Raw genomic sequence first — 17378 nt, 5'->3', positions numbered from 1 at the left:
ATTGGAACCCTGTGTGGAAGGCCGCAGCCTTCAAAATCTTTATTATCCTTCTTCTTCTTATGTACGGGAAGGAGGTCGTGGTCCCTGTAGAATTTGTGGTTCCAGGTCTTCCGATGGCCATTGAAAATAGATTGGCCACCAACGGGTACAAATTGAAACCTTACCACGCGAAGTGCGCAGGGGACCCGAGAGGCCGGATAGACACCCGAGAGCCCGGAGGGGGACCCGAGAGGATGGAGGGGGACCTAAGAGGCCGGGCAAGCGACTCGAGAGGCACGGGACAAAAGCAGGAGACTTTTGGGCGAGGACAATCGAGAAGGATGAAGAGCGATCCCAGAGACAGGGGACCCAAGCCGAAGACTCTCTAGACAACTTTTAAAAAAAAAAAAAAAGAGAAAAAAAATCGCACGGTCGTACGACAGTGACCGTACGGAAAAAAGAGAAAAAAGGCCACCGTACGGTGGGGAAGAGAAAGTGGCCACCGTACGGTGGGCCCACCGAAGGTGGCATCACCGTACGATGGAACCATCGAAGGTGGCATCACCGTACGATGGAACCATCGTGCGGTGAAACCACCGACGGTGGAACCATCGTGCGGTGGGACCACCGACGGTGGAGCCACCGTGCGGTGGAACCACCGACGGTGACACCATCGTGCGGTGGGAGCCACTGAAGGCCGCGCAAAACGGATAAAACGCCGCACGAAGACACCGCCGCGCAAGGATAAAACGCCGCGCAAGGGAAAAAAAAGGAACGCCGCACACCGAGGATAGGAGGAAGCCACCACGCCGCACGAGGAAGTCACCACACCGCACGAAGAAGCCACCACGCCGCACACCGCACAGCATCGAACACCGCGGGGCGCGAAGGAAAAGGCATCGGACACCGCGAGGCGCGAAGGGTAAAGGAAAAGACCCCGCACACCGTCGAAGGCACATCACCAGCCAGGGAAAGGGACGCACCGCACAATCAACACGCACAGCAAGGGTTACGCACACCAACGCGCAGCAGCCACAAAAGGAAAAAGAAAAAAAGAGACCAAGCCCGCACAATCCACACAGCCACGTAAGGGCAAAACGACCGCGGTTACGCACACCAACGCGCAGCAGCCGCAAAAGGAAAAAGAAAAAAAGAGACCAAGCCCGCACAATCCACACAGCCACGTAAGGGCAAAACGACCGCCACAGGTAGACCAAGCAGCCACACGATTGGAGGTGCCAGTGCTGTTGTTGACCGGAGGTGTGTCCGTACGATAAGAAGGGTGTCGACCACACGATTGGAGGTGCTAGTGCTAGTGCTGCCCCTCAACCCCGCGGGGGCATTGCCCCTCGTCCCCGCTGGGGCGCTGCCCCAGACCCCGCGAGGGGCGCTGCCCCTCGACCCCGCTGGGGGCGTTGCCCCCAGACCCCCAGTTTATTTTGAGCTACAGAGTACCACGGGAAGTGTTGTGGTTGTCCGTACTGTGAGAAAGAAGCTTGCAGCTAAGCATTAGCGAGGAAGCCATAAGCCGTAGAGGGAGACGGATTTGGAGGTTGGGAACAAACAGAGTTTGAGGGAAGGCATTGCAGGTCAGCGCAATTGTATGACACCAGGGAGTTATTCAGTTCAGTTTTTGGCCTTTGGGGAGTGTGATGGAGGATTTGAGGTGTCTCCTAGCATTTGTGCCAGTGGATTGTGGCCACCTCCAGGCATGACTGGTGCGCTTTGAGGAACTCGGAGTATGTCTCGGCTGGACGTGAGGTTGCCTTGGTGGATGCATAGAGGGCTCGGGAGGAGCTGATCACCAGGTTGGAGGCAATAGTCGCGTGAGACTTAGTTCAACGTACCCAGGAGTTGGATGCCGGGAGAGCAACACGGATGGCTATTGAGGACAAATTGGCTAGGGAGACAGTATCATTTGAGTAGCATTACGGTTCATGGTTGATACCTTTGATAGCCATTCACGGACGAGTACTTTTGAGTACCTTGGGAGGGATATCACGATATCCTTCAAACCGACAGATTTTACGAGAGTGTTTGGCATTCCAGGAGTACATGGCAAGAAAGTGGAATTGAAAGCTAAGAAGATGACGCGGGAGGAAAAAGAATATTGGATTAAACGAGTATCCCGAGACTTGACCACAGCAGAATTGGAGAGCATTGTTGATGCCACGAAGAGCCGTGGGATGCGTAGGTCTTTTGTTGCAGAGGGCCATTGGCGGTGCATAATGGACATCATCAAGAGCAGGTTGACGGGGTCTGGTAGGGCATCGGACATCGCTCTCCCACAGATCATATTGATGAATGGACTTCTGAATGGCGTTGTGTATGATTGGGCTACATTGTTATCAGAGTGGATGTGCGAGTTCTTGATGATGGAGCACCGCACGTTTTACATGCCCCACTATGCCATCGGATTGTTTCTGGAGGCCACGCGAGAAGTAGTACCGGAGGCAGAATTGGAGATACAGCCGCAGAGACCATTGACTGTAGGTGAGCCTCCTATCATGCATTGGAGACACCTTGACATTGGCCATTATTCCGCGAAACGGAAAAGGATAGTAGAGACCCCCTCGGCAGAACCTGATAGTGGAAGAGAGACTTCCAGCAGCGAAGAGGCTTCGGAGGAAGAGGATTCGGCGGAGGATAGTAGCAGTAGGGTGACAGGAGAGGGGAGGATGGAGCCCGCGGGGGAGCGAGTCTTGTTTGCGCCACCCTCACTACCACTTGGCACACTTGTGAGGTCATCCGCGGGAGTGGGAGGCACGTCGATTCCAGCTTTTGGGGAGGGCCGCACACCCGTTGCACTTTGGCCAATGCAGCAGGTGGCATCACCTTCCATCGTACCACCTCCGCAGGCTAATGCGCCACCCGCGGGACCGCCTCCGGCCATAGAGGCACGCACAGAAGGCACGGCGGAGTCGTGTGGATCACCGCAACAAGTAGTGGCAGAAGAGGAGCACAGGGAGGTGGTCGACGCAGAGCCTCAGGTGCGGCTGGACGTTGTGGGATCCGAGGCAGTAGTGACTGTGTCTGCCTCTTTGTTGGAGGAGCCCCTGGATAGACACACTTTCGAGGTGGAGAGTGGCCCGGAGGTGTTGAGTACGGATCCATCGGTGGTGGCTATGGGGAGTTGGCTGACCCGGCGATTTCAGATGACGGTGATGCCACCAGTAGGAGCTGCTGTATTCTCACCTCGGCGAGAGCCTCTGACGGAGGTGGTAGACTTGGAGGATACATCGGGTGAGACACAGGTACCAGCAGTAGGGCATGAGATAGGAGAAGTCGTCCCTGCTATCCAGGAGCAGGCGGGGGTAGAGGAGACACCTTTGTGCCAGCAGGATGCAGCAGTTTTGGTCCCACTCGAGCCCCTTGCACCTATATCGGGGTCCCAGCCTTCGGGGCAGGATGGGGAGGACATTGAGGCTTACTTAGCATATATGGTGACGAGGGGTCGGCGAGTGGTGGCAACAGCTCAGATGCGAGCTTTGCAGCAGGTTGTGGAGGAATTAGAGCAGGTCCTCCAGTTTATGCGGGTAGGCTGTTCGACAGCTTTTGCTACATGCTTTGAGTCACAGGGGTGGCCAGCTATTCAGACAGATGCAATGATCGAGGCTTGGAGTGTGCCTCAGCCCGTCGTGGAGGGTAGGGTGGCTACTCTCGTCCGACAGATTGAGCAGGTTTACAGGGATGCATACTATGCACTGCGGTAGACGCAGCATGAGTCCGCGGTCCGCGAGGCTGCTCGTGTAGAGATAGAGAGAGATCTCGCCAGCCAGTAGGCTTCGTGGGCAGCCGAGAGAACGCAGTTGTTAGCACAGCTTGAGACAGCCCGTGCAGAGAAGGTTGCGGTTGACATCCGCCTGTCGGAGGAGCAGAGTGCGCGAAGCCTTGTGCAGCAGGAGTTGGATGCTGTTACTGCAGAGCGGGGTTTGTTGCAGACTCAGTTGGTCGGTATGACAGAGTCCGCGGATACCAAAGAGGAGGAGTTGCTGGAAGCTGCGCATATGGTGAAGACGGCTTTAGAGAAGGTGTTGGTGGCGGAGCGGGATGTGGCAGCACGCACTCAGTAGGTTTATGACCTCCGCGCCCGCGTGGCGGCCCAGACACCGGCATCCCAGCCTTCGACTTCAGGGACGCTTCCCCAGCCCCCTCCTTGACTTTGTTTGGGTGTATATATGCATTGTCTCCATTTTGTTGTTAGTCGTCGGCGACGACTTCTTTTTTGGGGGGGGATGATGTTATCGGAAAAAATGTATAGTTTAGTAATGTTAATTATTGATAGTCAGTTAGCCGACGGGCAGGTAGTTGGAGTCGCGACGGTTGGGTCGCACCCCTTCGGCTGACATATATTGTACCACCTCCGGGTGTTGGAGGACATGTAATGTTGACGACAGATTATAATATGAACATCTTTTGACATTAATGGCAAGCTTATTCTGGTACTTCTTTTGTATTTGCATTGTGCATTGCTGTTCGATTTCTGTATTCTTCCTGTTTACCCAGTAAGGTAAACACTCGTGTCATGACTTCCGGTAACTATTAATAGAGGGTTAGGAATACAGAGTTGTAATTGTCTGCACATTTAGTGGGAACATTTCCGTTTTTCTGATGTTAAAACTATATTCATAAAATGACTTGTGTACAGATTTTTTTTCTTACATTCTTGATGGTTCTCAAATTTATCTCTCCATCCTGTTAAAGCTGATTTTTATAAGTCACCGTACATTGCATAGCATTGCCAGGTTTGATCTGGTGTGTGATGATGTTGCCCCTGATTGTTTTCTGTTCCGTTGGATTATGTTTTTAGTTTCAGTTGTTGCTTTGAATGTGTCAAATCTTGTAACTTAACTACTCATTTCATTGTTGGTAGTTGTTATGATAGGAAAAGGCACATTTTAGTTCACCATATATCGATTATGGCATTATAGCTTTTTCTGATGCTCTTATCAACTAAAAATCAATTTCTGGATTCTTGTTCCTTTTGACTCTTCAAATACATCTTTCAAAAGAAGAAACATCAAGAATCATATAGGCTGACAATGTATTATTTACTTGTACTATGATCATTCCTTCTTATGTTATTTATTAAATTTTGTAGTTCCTCAAAAGTTTGTAGTCGCTGTTGACATGACTCTGTTTGAAAGTCTTCTCTGTAAGTAGATGCTAGATTTACATGCTTTCTTTGCAACAGAACTTGTTTTTTTTCATATTTTTCTTTAGGTCACTTTTGGGTGTACAAATCAACAAAACAAGAAGCATTAGTCTGAATGTTTGTTACTGTTTTCCCTGCAGCCAACTTTCCATTTCTACAAAAATGGTGCAAAGGTCGCAGATCTTATTGGAGCAGATCCTGGCCACTTAAAGGAAATTATTGGAAATCTATCAGATTGATAATTTTCAGTTCCTACTGAAATTTAATTAAAACAGCGAGCTGTGGTTCCAAGATAGTCATTTTGAAGTTGTACCTTTGCAAGTAGATGTAGTTATATTTTTAAGTGTCAGAAAGTGCTTAGTTTCTATAGCATAATGATTGTACTTGAAATATTTATAGGTTATATATCTGTGTATTAATGGAAACATATTTGATGCTCTAGAGACCATCATGCAGAGTGACAATAGATTACCAGTTGTTTTCACAATGTTTTGGTATCTTTTACTTGTTGATTCTGATTGGTACCAGGCAGGGGAATGATGATGTAACTTTTTGGGTCACATGAGAGCCATGTAAGTCACTCTGGTTTTAAGAGTTGGAATATGTGCACACACACACACACACACACACACTCCACAAAACATAATATAGTCACACAGGAAAATTTATCTGGCCTAATTCGAGATCCATTCATGCCTGCAACAATGACTTGACCTTTGTAATGGTTTTTATAACCTGTGTGTATGTTTGTGTTTCCATTCATGTAAATGTTAATACACCCTACAACTTCATGGAAGCTGCATTGCAAATAATGAAGATTAGAAGGACAATTTTCTTTTGCATTGCAAAATATATTAGCAATTAAGTTAATAACTTTGTATTGTAAATGTTTTGCCGGTGAAAACTAAAACAGACTTTATTGCATTTGTAATGGGTATTAGCTTTATCATTGGTAAATAACTCGTAGTTGCTATCTAATGTGATTGCAGAATTGGAACAGGGACATTCAGATTCAACCTTCTGAAATTACATGCAACAGTGTTTCTTATTGGAAGAACATTATAAGATATGGATAAGACCCTGTTAATCAGATAAACTAATTACTTAAATTTCCTTTGTTGAGCATTTTAGCTTTGGTAACTCTCGATATTTCTTGCTTTTTAATCTCTCTCCCATTGCTGTTGACTACGAATATTCTATTTGAGCAAGTAATGGATATTACCTAAAAATGTGATCAATGTCGGTAAGAACATGTGTTTTGTTTAAAATACTTGCTTCGGTTTTCAAGTTCAAGTTTTCAGTAGCTTTCGTAGGCATCATTTAATTTAAAGACTTTTTCAGGTTTTGTTTAAAGAGATTTACAAGGTTTGCCTTCTGTTTGATTAGAATTAGCTGTTTTTCTTATCTGATTATTTTTTGCATTCATTGATATATTTTCCTGTTTATCTTTGTTGTTTTGGGTAAGTCTGATATTTATTGCTTTACAGTTGATCCTTTGCTAAGGACGTGCTTTATATTGATGTATTTATTTAGGCTGGGAGAAATAGCTAATTAGACAAATTAGTAGTAGAGATATTGTAGAGGACCTGAAAACGTATTAAAAAATGTTCTATATTTTAGGTTGAACAAAACTTTGGACATATTCTGCTATTCCAAGGTTATTTGGATACAATTTTGTTGTTAGATTGGTCTATGCTTATAAAATTGGGTTCGTGTTGAGTTCAAATATTGGTATTTTTAGTGATATCAACTTTTGGGATATTGATGATGACATAATCTGTAGTGTTACTGCTGTTGTCAGGAATACAACTGAGTTGTTGAGAGGTACTGTTGTATTTTGGTCATTTAGAGAACGCGAGTAGAAATGGTAGGGCGTTAGAATGGCCACAAAAATTTGGAAAGGAATGGTTATAAAATTAAAATATACTCTGAAAGGAAACCATCTATCCAACAGCTATAGCCAAGATCAAGTGGAAGCAAAATGAAGAAATGCATCAGTCAAAGGAATAAACCTACAGGGAGTTCTTGTCAATAAAATACTAAATAGACTTGAAAATTTATTTATTTCCAACTAGTAAGATAAATGATACTAGGTGAAAAGAAATGCAGAAATCATTTGGCTTTTAAATTTTAATATCAAAGTATTATTATCAAATGTAAATATGGAAATAAAATAGTTACAAAGGATTGGTGGGCCCACAAAATAGAACATAATCTATACTTTTATTGTTATTGTTGTTATTTTGATTTCAATTGAGTTGTTGAGTGTAAAGATTAATGAAAACCAGTACTTGGTTCTTTGCCGAATGGTTTGTTTATATTACCTTCTAAATTATCCTTGGGGTAGCTTTTGATTTATGTTAGTTATGGTTGAGTAGATTTTGTCTCACCCATAAATAATGCTTGGCTTATTTGTTGTGGAGTAACGCAATCCCTTATCATGACCATGTTACCTTCTGTAGACGTATAAAAATGACCACTTTTCTAAGTGAATATTTAATATTCATTTTGAACCTCATTCCTTTATTTAATTAAATTATTCACATTCATCTGTTTGATTAAATAAATTACTCAATTTATTTAATTAAGTTCACTTAAGCCTTTAATTAAATAAATCACTTTGTTTAATTAATTTTCCTTTCTCTCTTTTTAATTAAATTTATATTTAATTAAATTGTTCATTGCAAGTAAATAAATCTAATTTATTTATTTAAATCCCCCACTTGTATTTATGCAAGTTGCATCTATTTTAGTTGAAATAAAGTAATTTATTTTAATTAAGATGACCCTCCATCCACTTGCATTCTCTTATATCTCCCACTTGCCTTTCTAACCCCCCTTCTAGATTCTTTTAATCACTTCTAAATTAGCCTAACCCATCTCTTAAATATTGTCACATTCCTAAACAAATGGAAGTCACTTCTCAAACCTTCAAAGTCTTTGAAAACTATTAAAGGCTTTATGTCTTCAACAAGTTAACTTTGAAAGTCTTCCAAACCATTAATGGTTAACTCAACCTCCTTGCATGATTAGAGACTTTCTCTTTAGCTCAACTTTCACCTAACCCAAGGGTCTCATCAAACATTCATGGCTTTAACTTTGGTTATCCCTTTAACCCTTGCACAAGAGTTTACCCCTTGGGTAAAAGGTTTATCCAATGGATAACTCTAACCTAACCTTAACCCTTACCTCCTAAGGTAACCACGAGGTCTTCTCAAACATTTAATACTTCTTACATCTCCTCTCAAGCAATCTTATGTTGACAATTGTCACCATTTCATTGGTGAGAATTTAAACATAGATTGATAACTTTCAATCCTGACCCTTGATAGGATTATCCAATGCTGACCATCCATTGCCTTGTTTTTCCTATAAATAGAGCCCTCATTCCTCCATTTTCAGATCCAAGTCTTTAGTATCAAACTTATAGACATTTTATTAAACATCTAATCTAAAATCATTTTTAAATCAAACATTTAGCCTCTTTTGAATAGAAATCATCTTGATAATCATTTTAGGAAGCATTTCTATTATCATTGCATTCTCATATTAGACTAGTATATCATGTTAGGATAGAGTTTACTAATCTTTCATCTTATTATCATATACATGCTAGTTTAATTCATATTAGATTTAATATCATGCATAACTAGGAATGCATTCATGTTAAGTTGATCAACATCCCTCGTTCTCATGGTTGTCATCCTTAAGTCACTTTGCTCAGTGATCTGAGAACAAAGGCATTGGCTTGAGGGGTCTTGTGAGATAGAGAACAATGGAACGTTCCTTGGGAAGTTGAGTTATTCAATATAACTCCATAACTTGCACCAAGAGTCCCATTGGTGTGTGGACTTGTCCAGAAACTGAAATTCAAGTTTCAACCCCCTACTTTTCCCGCACACACCTTTCATGATTATATTTATTGATATAATTACCTCAGATATTAAAAGAAAACTCTTCCAATATGTGCTAATTGTATAGCTTTCATGTTTTAGAGACGTGGAAACACCACATAAATATCACTTGGGTTGTCCCTGCCCCATTGGTTCGACCAAAAATGGGCAGATGGTAAGGGGCGTTTGGTTGTCCTTGGGATGACCAAAGATGTCTATGGTATTTTTCAACCCTCTTAGGGAGAAGCAAGTTCCCTATGAACTAAAAAACTCTCTAATGTCAAGGACAATATTTTTTTATGAATTTGGTAACATACACAAAAAAATTATGAATTCAGCAGCATGCACAAAAATAGAGCTTCAAAAAAGTGTTCGTGTGGTGAAAAGTGATTACCTATATTGTTTCTTCCTAAATAGAAAATAAGAAGCGTGCATTGAAATCAATTTCCATTTTTAGTAGATATTGAGAATAGAACTCCAAGCATTTCTAACCAGTGAATATGTATCAACTTTAAATAATAACATACCATATAGACAATTTTGGTAAAGCTCTTGAAGTTGAAGCTGAACATATTAAAAAATTTGTAGTAGCAACCTTAAAAGGAAAATTATCATTTGACGCAAGCAAACATACTTTGAGGATTAGCCTTGACATATTATCATTATTTATTAGGTAGAATTGATATTACTTTATCTGAGAGGTGCTGTTATAAAACGTGATTAGAATTTATTACTGATCAACCTTTCAAAAAGTGTTAGCTAGTTCATTCTGAATAGATGGTTAAAATGGATATGTAGAGCTCATCTCTTGAGCAATTGGAAAAGCTGAGATTTTTGGGTCATCATTTCAACAAGATGAGTTTCACTTAAAATTTAAAGAGGAATTATTACCAAATACCATTGTCATCCTCCAAGACTTTGAGCTCTACAAGATCGTGTTGCATTACAAAATGCCTGCCCATAAAAGAGACCTTTATTATATCTTTCACCAAATTGAACTCCCGTTCTTGACCTAAGTGGATTAGGTTAATCACACCATCTTATTGGTGAATTGTCATATTAAACTTATGATATTGGGTCTTGTTGATGGGTGTTTTATTACCACACCAACACACAATAAAATACTAAGGTATCTTATCTTCTCTTGAGCAAAATCCCTTGTATGCTAAGATTGCAAAAGATCATACAAGTGACTCCAAGGTTCTTCTTTGTCAAGTCTTGCTGTGTGGATAAGCTCAATGGCCATTGTGATATGTTGGCAACACAAAGGGACTTACGTTTGAATCATTCTTCACTTCCTTTGCAATGTTGGCTGAAACTTCTTCATCAGATATTGCAATCTCGTGATGCTTCTTCGAATGGACACAAATGAAATGAATTGAAATTAAAGGGGAAATGGTTAGAAAGATATAAATCTACTCCTAAGAACAATGCTATCAATGGATAGTGCTCTAATGGGCGAATTCCAAATAAACCATGTTTTGCTTCGCCAAGCTTAGCAACAGCTCCACATGACTGGTGCAATTTTCCAAGGGTTATGCAAAGAATTTTCATATCATAACAAACACCATCATAACAAACAATGTAAATTCAATGATCAAAGTTAAGCATCCATATAAAAAAGGCTCAAACTATCTTTACATTGCAAATAGAAATCATCTAAGTGCAAAAAGTATGAATCATTGAAATTCATCAAACATTGTCACATTCTCCATTAAAACCAAAGTACTTCATCTAACAATTGAGAAATTGGAAGGACACCATGTAACAAGTTGAAATAAACATGAATCCACCATAGCTTCAATGAAATCAAATTTTATTTCTCCAAGTCTTGCAACAATGTCTTCTCCTTCTCCTACTCTACTACCCTAAGGACCAAGAGCTATCTGCTTCTAATGAGTTGACTATCTAATGAATTATAATTGAGAAGGCAAGGCCTTTTATAGAGATTCCCCCACAAATGAATGACCAAGATTGATTTGAGATCAAGGGTTGAGATTACAAGATGCAAAACCCTGATTAGGGTTTGACAAAAAATGAACCATTTGTGACACCAAGTAGTGGTTCTGGTAATAAATAAGGCATCGTGCCCACTTTCCATTAAATGACCCATTATTTTAAGTAAGGCATCCACTATGCATAAAATGAATTGCCACTCCATCAAGCATTTAATAGGTTCTCGCCCAAAATAACAAGCCCACTATCCCTTGCCTTGGTGGCAAATGCATTGAATTTGGTCATGATAGTTTGGAAACATGTGATTGGCCAGAGAAGATGATGGGGCACCACCTCAACATGTTGGACACCATGTGGACTTGGTGACTCATTACGAGGAATATTCCATTTTGCATCATTTTGAGACCAAGGTTCTAACTTTGATAAACGTTTTCTGAAATTATCTTTCCTTGATCATTTTCTTCCTTCCATGTACTTGCTTGGGAATTCACTTTCTTGGAATATCTTTCCTTGTTGACGATTCTGTCATTCTTGAAGTCTTTCATACTTGAACTGGATCTCAAGAACTTTGAATGCCTTCCTTGAATGTTTGGAACTGGAATTCTTCCTCCTTGTTCTTTCCTGGCTGGGATCTTGGAGTTCCAGAGGAAATTCAAGATAGTTGTAAATTCTTCTCATCTATACTTGTTTGAATCTTGAGGTCTTTCAACTGACATTCTCTAGAATTGGAATTCCTCATCCATAAACTTCTTGAGATTGGATTTCTTCTTAAACTTGAATATCATAAACTAGATCTGCTCATCTTGGATCTTTGTGCCTCTTGACGTCCTGATGTTGTCTTTGGATTGGATAGATGAATTCTTGATGTTTATCATTTTTCGACTTGTCAAGAATGCCATGTTTTATCAAAATATCTCTTTAAGAACTTCAATTTATGTCTCCAAGCACTTTTCTTCTATGGGCGCATTTTGTGATGTTGCCGATATAATTAAATAATAAATTTAAATAATTTATTGTGTAAGGCCCCAAATGTAATAACAAATCTTTCGGGCCCTTTATTTAATTAGATTAGTTAGGTTTTAGCTTGGTCGTGTCGGCCCGTTTGTAACCATTCGGGAAAGTTCCCGAAGCCCATATTTATGACCATCTGTCATTTGTGTTGGTATGCGAATTTTGGTATTGTTCTCTATTGTGCGAATTCCTGTTGGAGTTCTGTTATCCGCCATTTCGAAGGTGAAAGACCCTCCCTATTTGGTATTTGCAGTTTCGGTGAGATTCACCCCTCACCCTATTCTGTTTTGCATACTTGTTCCAGATCTGGCAAATCTTGAATCTCATCATTGTTTACTTTCTCCAGTTGCTTATCTGTTAATTTTATTTACATGCATAAAGGATTCCCAATATTCAAAGTTCATTACTTACAGAAGATCAACCCCTTCACTGCACACCCTCTCACCCTCACCCTCACCATACATATCGACTGTACATCCTCACCGTACCCCTCACCCTCACCGTACATATCGACCATACACCTCACCCCCACCGTATGTCTCACCTCCACCGTACATCATCACCATACATTCCCACCGTACCTCCCCGTCATACACCCTCACCTACATCGTACGGTTCCACACCCTCACCATACATAGTACCTTCACCTGCAACCTCACCTCCACCATACACCCTCACCCTCAACGTACGGTCACACATTGTACCTTCACAACTCTACCGTACATTGACAAGGGAACATTACAGTGGTATCAGAGCTAGTGATCTTGCCAGCCTGTCGTGTAGTGGATGCAAGTGTACACTAGGAGGTACTATTCGGTTGACTGAATGGGGGAACCATAGGATCTTGCAAGAGAAGTCATGGCACTATTAAGGGAGCTAACTAGAAGCCAAGCTCAACTCAACGACAGCATAACCAGAGGGGAGCAACACCAACAAATCATGGAGGAAACCTTATGACAATTGGCCTTGGGAAAAACGAATGGAGAATAGAATGGGCAGGGTGATGATTCAGTCACTGGAAGGTCAAACATCCAACTCTCACATTCACGGCCGCTAATACCGACTTTTCCTCAGAAATTAGAAGCGCCACACAGGGAGCAAGAACCCACCTTTCAGGAGATGCAAGCACAGTTGAACCAAGATTGGAGGGATGAAAATCTCGAGGGGGACATATCCTTCAAGGATTATGCTGAGCTCCAGATGAAATACTTGGGCGGCAAAAGTCGGAGCTATCATGGACACTATAACAATGACATCAAGCGGAAGGTTGGCAAGATCAACTTGTCATCCTTTGATGGGACCGGAGCAACCTCGGCACGAGCTTGGGTTCAAAAAGCAGATACCTACTTCCAACTCAGCCCGATGCCTGAAGATGAAGCTATCAAGTTTGCAGCACTTCACTTGGAAGGAGTCGCGCACGAATGGTGGCATCATGAAATGATCAATCTCGACCATGACCAGATAACTTGCTATGCCGAATTCACGGAGAAGCTCATAGATCGGTTTGACGTGAAGGATCCAGAACTCAATTTCAAGGAGTTGACATAACTAAAACAATAGGGACCTGTGGACAGTTACATCACAGAGTTCCAAAGACTATCCGTGTTCGTAACAGACATCTCAGAGCGGAGATTGGTGATCTTGTTCATGGACGGATTGATGTAACTTCTGAAAGGTTGGGTGAAAGGGTTCAACCCTAGCACGCTCACGGAAGCAATAAAAAAGTCCCGTAGCATGTCAACATCTTCCTCTTCCAGAAATTTTGCACATACCAAACCACCTTTCGTTCTGAAGGAGAAGGATAGTAAACCCTTTCCGAAGAGGTCATTTCTTGATGAAGCCACAAAACAAGAACATAGAAGGAAGAAGCTTTGCTTCACCTGCAAGGAGCCATGGGAACCAGGACATTGATGTTTGGGCAAAGGAAAGATTCACTATATTGAAGTGATGTCTGATGGAGAAGAGGAGCCTGAGGAAAGTGAACCACCAAGGGAAGAATCTGCCCAAGAAACCAGCCTGGTGGAGAGAATCTCGACATTGGTATGGAGGGGAGGCGTCATTGCCACCTGGCGGGTACCCCAAGGTGCAATGTATTTAGGGTACGTGGTACACTCCAAGGACAACGAGTCTTGGTTATGCTTGACAGTGGGGCCTCACTCAACTTCATAAACTCATCACTCGTCACCCGAAGGGGTTTGTGTACAAAGGAGCATGAAGGGTTCGATGTCAAGGTGGCAGGAGGCAATCTCCTATCATGCACTCACCTGGTTCCACAACTGAGCATCACCATGGGAAATTACACAGTGACCGACAATTTCTTTGTAGTAGATCTGGATGACATAGATGTCATATTGGGCATTCAATGGATGGAGACCCTCGACCAGTACACACAAAGCTTCAAAAGGATGGAGTTCTCATTTGAGGTGGATGACAGGAAGGTGGTTCTCAGAGGAATGTCGAATGGCGGCCCAAGGGAGATTTCCGCCAAACGGATGGAAGCCATCTTCAGACATGATGAAGTAGTCTGAGCAGCACATTGCTTGATCTCGACAAAACCTGTGAAGGGCATCCGACTTACTACCAGGATGAGGAACTTCAGTCAGTTTTGGATAGACATAGTTTGGTCTTCATTGATATTCCACCTGGTATACCCCCAAACCAAGGGTTTGAGCACACCATCGAGTTGGGGGAAGGAGAAAAACCCGTTATCACCACACCCTACCACCACTCGAAGAAGTTCAAAGAAAAGATAGAGAAAACAATCCAGGAACTCCTCGATAAAGGATGGATCCGGCCCAGCTCTATCCCCTTTGTGTCCTCGGCGGTACTGGTGAAGAAGAAGGACAAAACTCTCAGAATGTGTGTTGACTATCGTGCACTGAACAAGAAGACTATCAAGAGTAGATACCCCATTTCCAGGATTGATGAGCTGCTGGACGAACTAGATGGCGCAGTCTGTTTCTCTAAAATTGATCTCTGCTCCTATTACCATCAGATCTGTATGAGGGAGCAAGATGTGGAAAAGACAACCTTTTGTTGCCATTACGGACACTATGAGTTCTTGGTCATGCCGTTTGGATCAACCAATGCTCCGACCACTTTTCAATCCTGCATGAACCACATCTTCAACAAGCAACTGTGTAAGTTCCTATTGGTATTCTTCGATGACACTCATCTACAACAAGACTTGTGAGGAACATCTGGGATATTTGGATGAAGTATTGGGGATTATGAAATCGCAATCATTGTATGCCAAAAGGTCCAAATGTGAATTTGAAATGACCGAGGTCCTGTACTTGGGTTACATCATTAGCGCCCAGGGGGTATGAGCTACCATCCGTAGACAGAAGGACAGACTGAGATTGTGAACAGATGGCTGGAGGGTTATCTTAGGAACTACGTCTCAGCTCAACAGAAGGCTTGGGTTCGCTGGTTACATTTGGGTGAACATTGTTACAACACCACCTATCACATGTCGATAGGCATGCCACCCTTCAAAGCACTGTACGGTTATGAACCTTCTTCATTTGTTGATCTGGCATTGGGAGATAGTCGTGCACCGAGGGCCAAAGATTGGCTTCAGGAGAGTTTAGACATCTTGACATCTCTCAAAGATAACCTATAGAGGGCTCAGAACAAACAAAAGATGTATGCCGACCGACACCGAGTTGAGCGAAATTTTGAGGTGGGTGATCTGGTATACCTCCGACTACAACCATACATACAATCCTCCTTGAAGACAAGTGGTAAGGAGAAGCTGAAGCCGTGTTTCTATGAACCCTACAGGGTGGTTCGGAGGGTGGGCAAAGTTGCCTAGGAGTTGGAGCTTCCTGAGGGGAGTCGTATTCACAATGTTTTTCACGTGTCATGTCTCAAGAAGGTCGTTGGGCAGCACGTCACAGTGTCCAAGGATTTGCCACCCATCGACGAAGAAGGGAAACTAATTCTGGAGCTGACGGAGATCATCGATGTCAGAGAAAAGAGACTGAGATCACGCATAGTCAAGGAGTTCCTTGTGCACTGGAAGAATCTACCCATCGAGGATGCCACCTGGGAAGGCGAGCAAATTTTGGAGCATCCAAGTTTGCAATTGCTTGAGGGCAAGCAATTCTTGGCCCAGGAGGACTGTGATGTTCCCAATATAATTAAATAATAAATTTAAACTTTATTGTGTAAGGCCCCAAATGTAATAACAAATCTTTTGGGCCCTTTATTTAATTAGATTAGTCAAGTTTTAGTTTGGTTGCGTCGGCCCATTTGTAACCCTTCAGGAAAGTTCCCGGAGCCCATATTTATGGCCGAGTCTGTCATTTGTGTTGGTATGCGAATTTTTGTATTTTTCTCTATTGTGCGAATTCCTATTGGAGTTCTGTTATCTGCCATTTCGGAGGGGAAAGACCCTCCCTATTTGGTATCTGTAGTTTCAGTGAGATTCACCCCTCACCCTATTCTGTTCTATGTACTTGTTCTGGATATGGCAAATCTTGAATCTCATCATTGTTTACTTTCTCCAGTTGCATATCTGTTAATCTGATTTACATGCATAAAGGATTCCCAATATTTAGAGTTCATTACTTATGGAAGATCAACCCCTTCACTGCACACCCTCTCACCCTCACCGTACATCCTCACCGTACTTCTCACCCTCATCATACATATCGATCATAGACCTCACCCCCACCATACATCTCACCTCCACCCGTACATCATCACCATACTTTCGCACCATATATCTCACCCCACCGTACATCATCACAGTACCTCCCCGTCGTACACCCACACCTACATCGTATAGTTCCACACCCTCACCGTACATAGCACCTTCACCTGCAACCTCACCTCCACCGTACACCCTCACCCTCAACGTACGGTCACACCCCATACCTTCACAACCCTATCGTACATTGACAAGGGAACATTACACATTTGAGATAGATGGAAGGATTCTCCATGTTTGGGCGCCAATTCTCCATGGGGGAGAAGTCTTATTGCTTGGGTGCACAAGAAATGACACAAAGGATTCTTCCCAAACTTAGTAAAATTTCATCATTTCTTGCCTCTCTGGATACTTGGGTGAATTTGGAAGGGAAAAAAGGAATTTTTCCTTAGTGAATTTTCATCTTGTTTATGCCTTGAAAGTGCTTGGGCGCATTTGGGAGGAACTGAAGGATATCTTTGCCTTTGAAAAAAATTCATGATCTTTTTTGTTTCTGAGTAATTCCTGAGAGCATATCAACCCCAAAGAAGGAAAAATTTCTTTCCTTTTGAAGTTCTACCATTTCCTATTATGTGAATGCTCGTGTGTGCTTTGTCCTGAAATAGGAATTTTTTGACATTCAACCACTTTTTCCATCTTTCAAGAATTTTGTCTAGTTTGGAGTTCG

The 17378-nt window shown here is 42.5% G+C and overlaps 1 protein-coding gene across 2 annotated transcripts in view; it reads left to right on the top strand.

Moving 5' to 3' along the window:
• The window catches only part of LOC131034022 (thioredoxin O2, mitochondrial), a 94827-nt gene extending 89113 nt beyond the window's left edge, over positions 1-5714 (top strand). The window contains exons 6-7 of one of the 2 annotated variants that reach the window (XM_057965362.2): positions 5081-5134; positions 5275-5714. In XM_057965362.2, the coding sequence (XP_057821345.2) occupies positions 5081-5098 (18 nt within the window). In that variant the 3' untranslated portion in view covers positions 5099-5134; positions 5275-5714. The remainder of the gene's footprint in view (positions 1-5080; positions 5135-5274) is intronic. The other variant, XM_057965360.2, reaches the window with a different exon arrangement.
• Positions 5715-17378: the final 11664 nt, after the last annotated feature.

The sequence above is a fragment of the Cryptomeria japonica genome, chromosome 2, assembly GCF_030272615.1.
Source record: "Cryptomeria japonica chromosome 2, Sugi_1.0, whole genome shotgun sequence".
NCBI classification, from domain to species: Eukaryota; Viridiplantae; Streptophyta; class Pinopsida; order Cupressales; family Cupressaceae; genus Cryptomeria; species Cryptomeria japonica.
The sequence above is the reverse complement of the archived record's forward strand: the minus strand, read 5'-3'. Positions and strand labels throughout refer to the sequence as shown.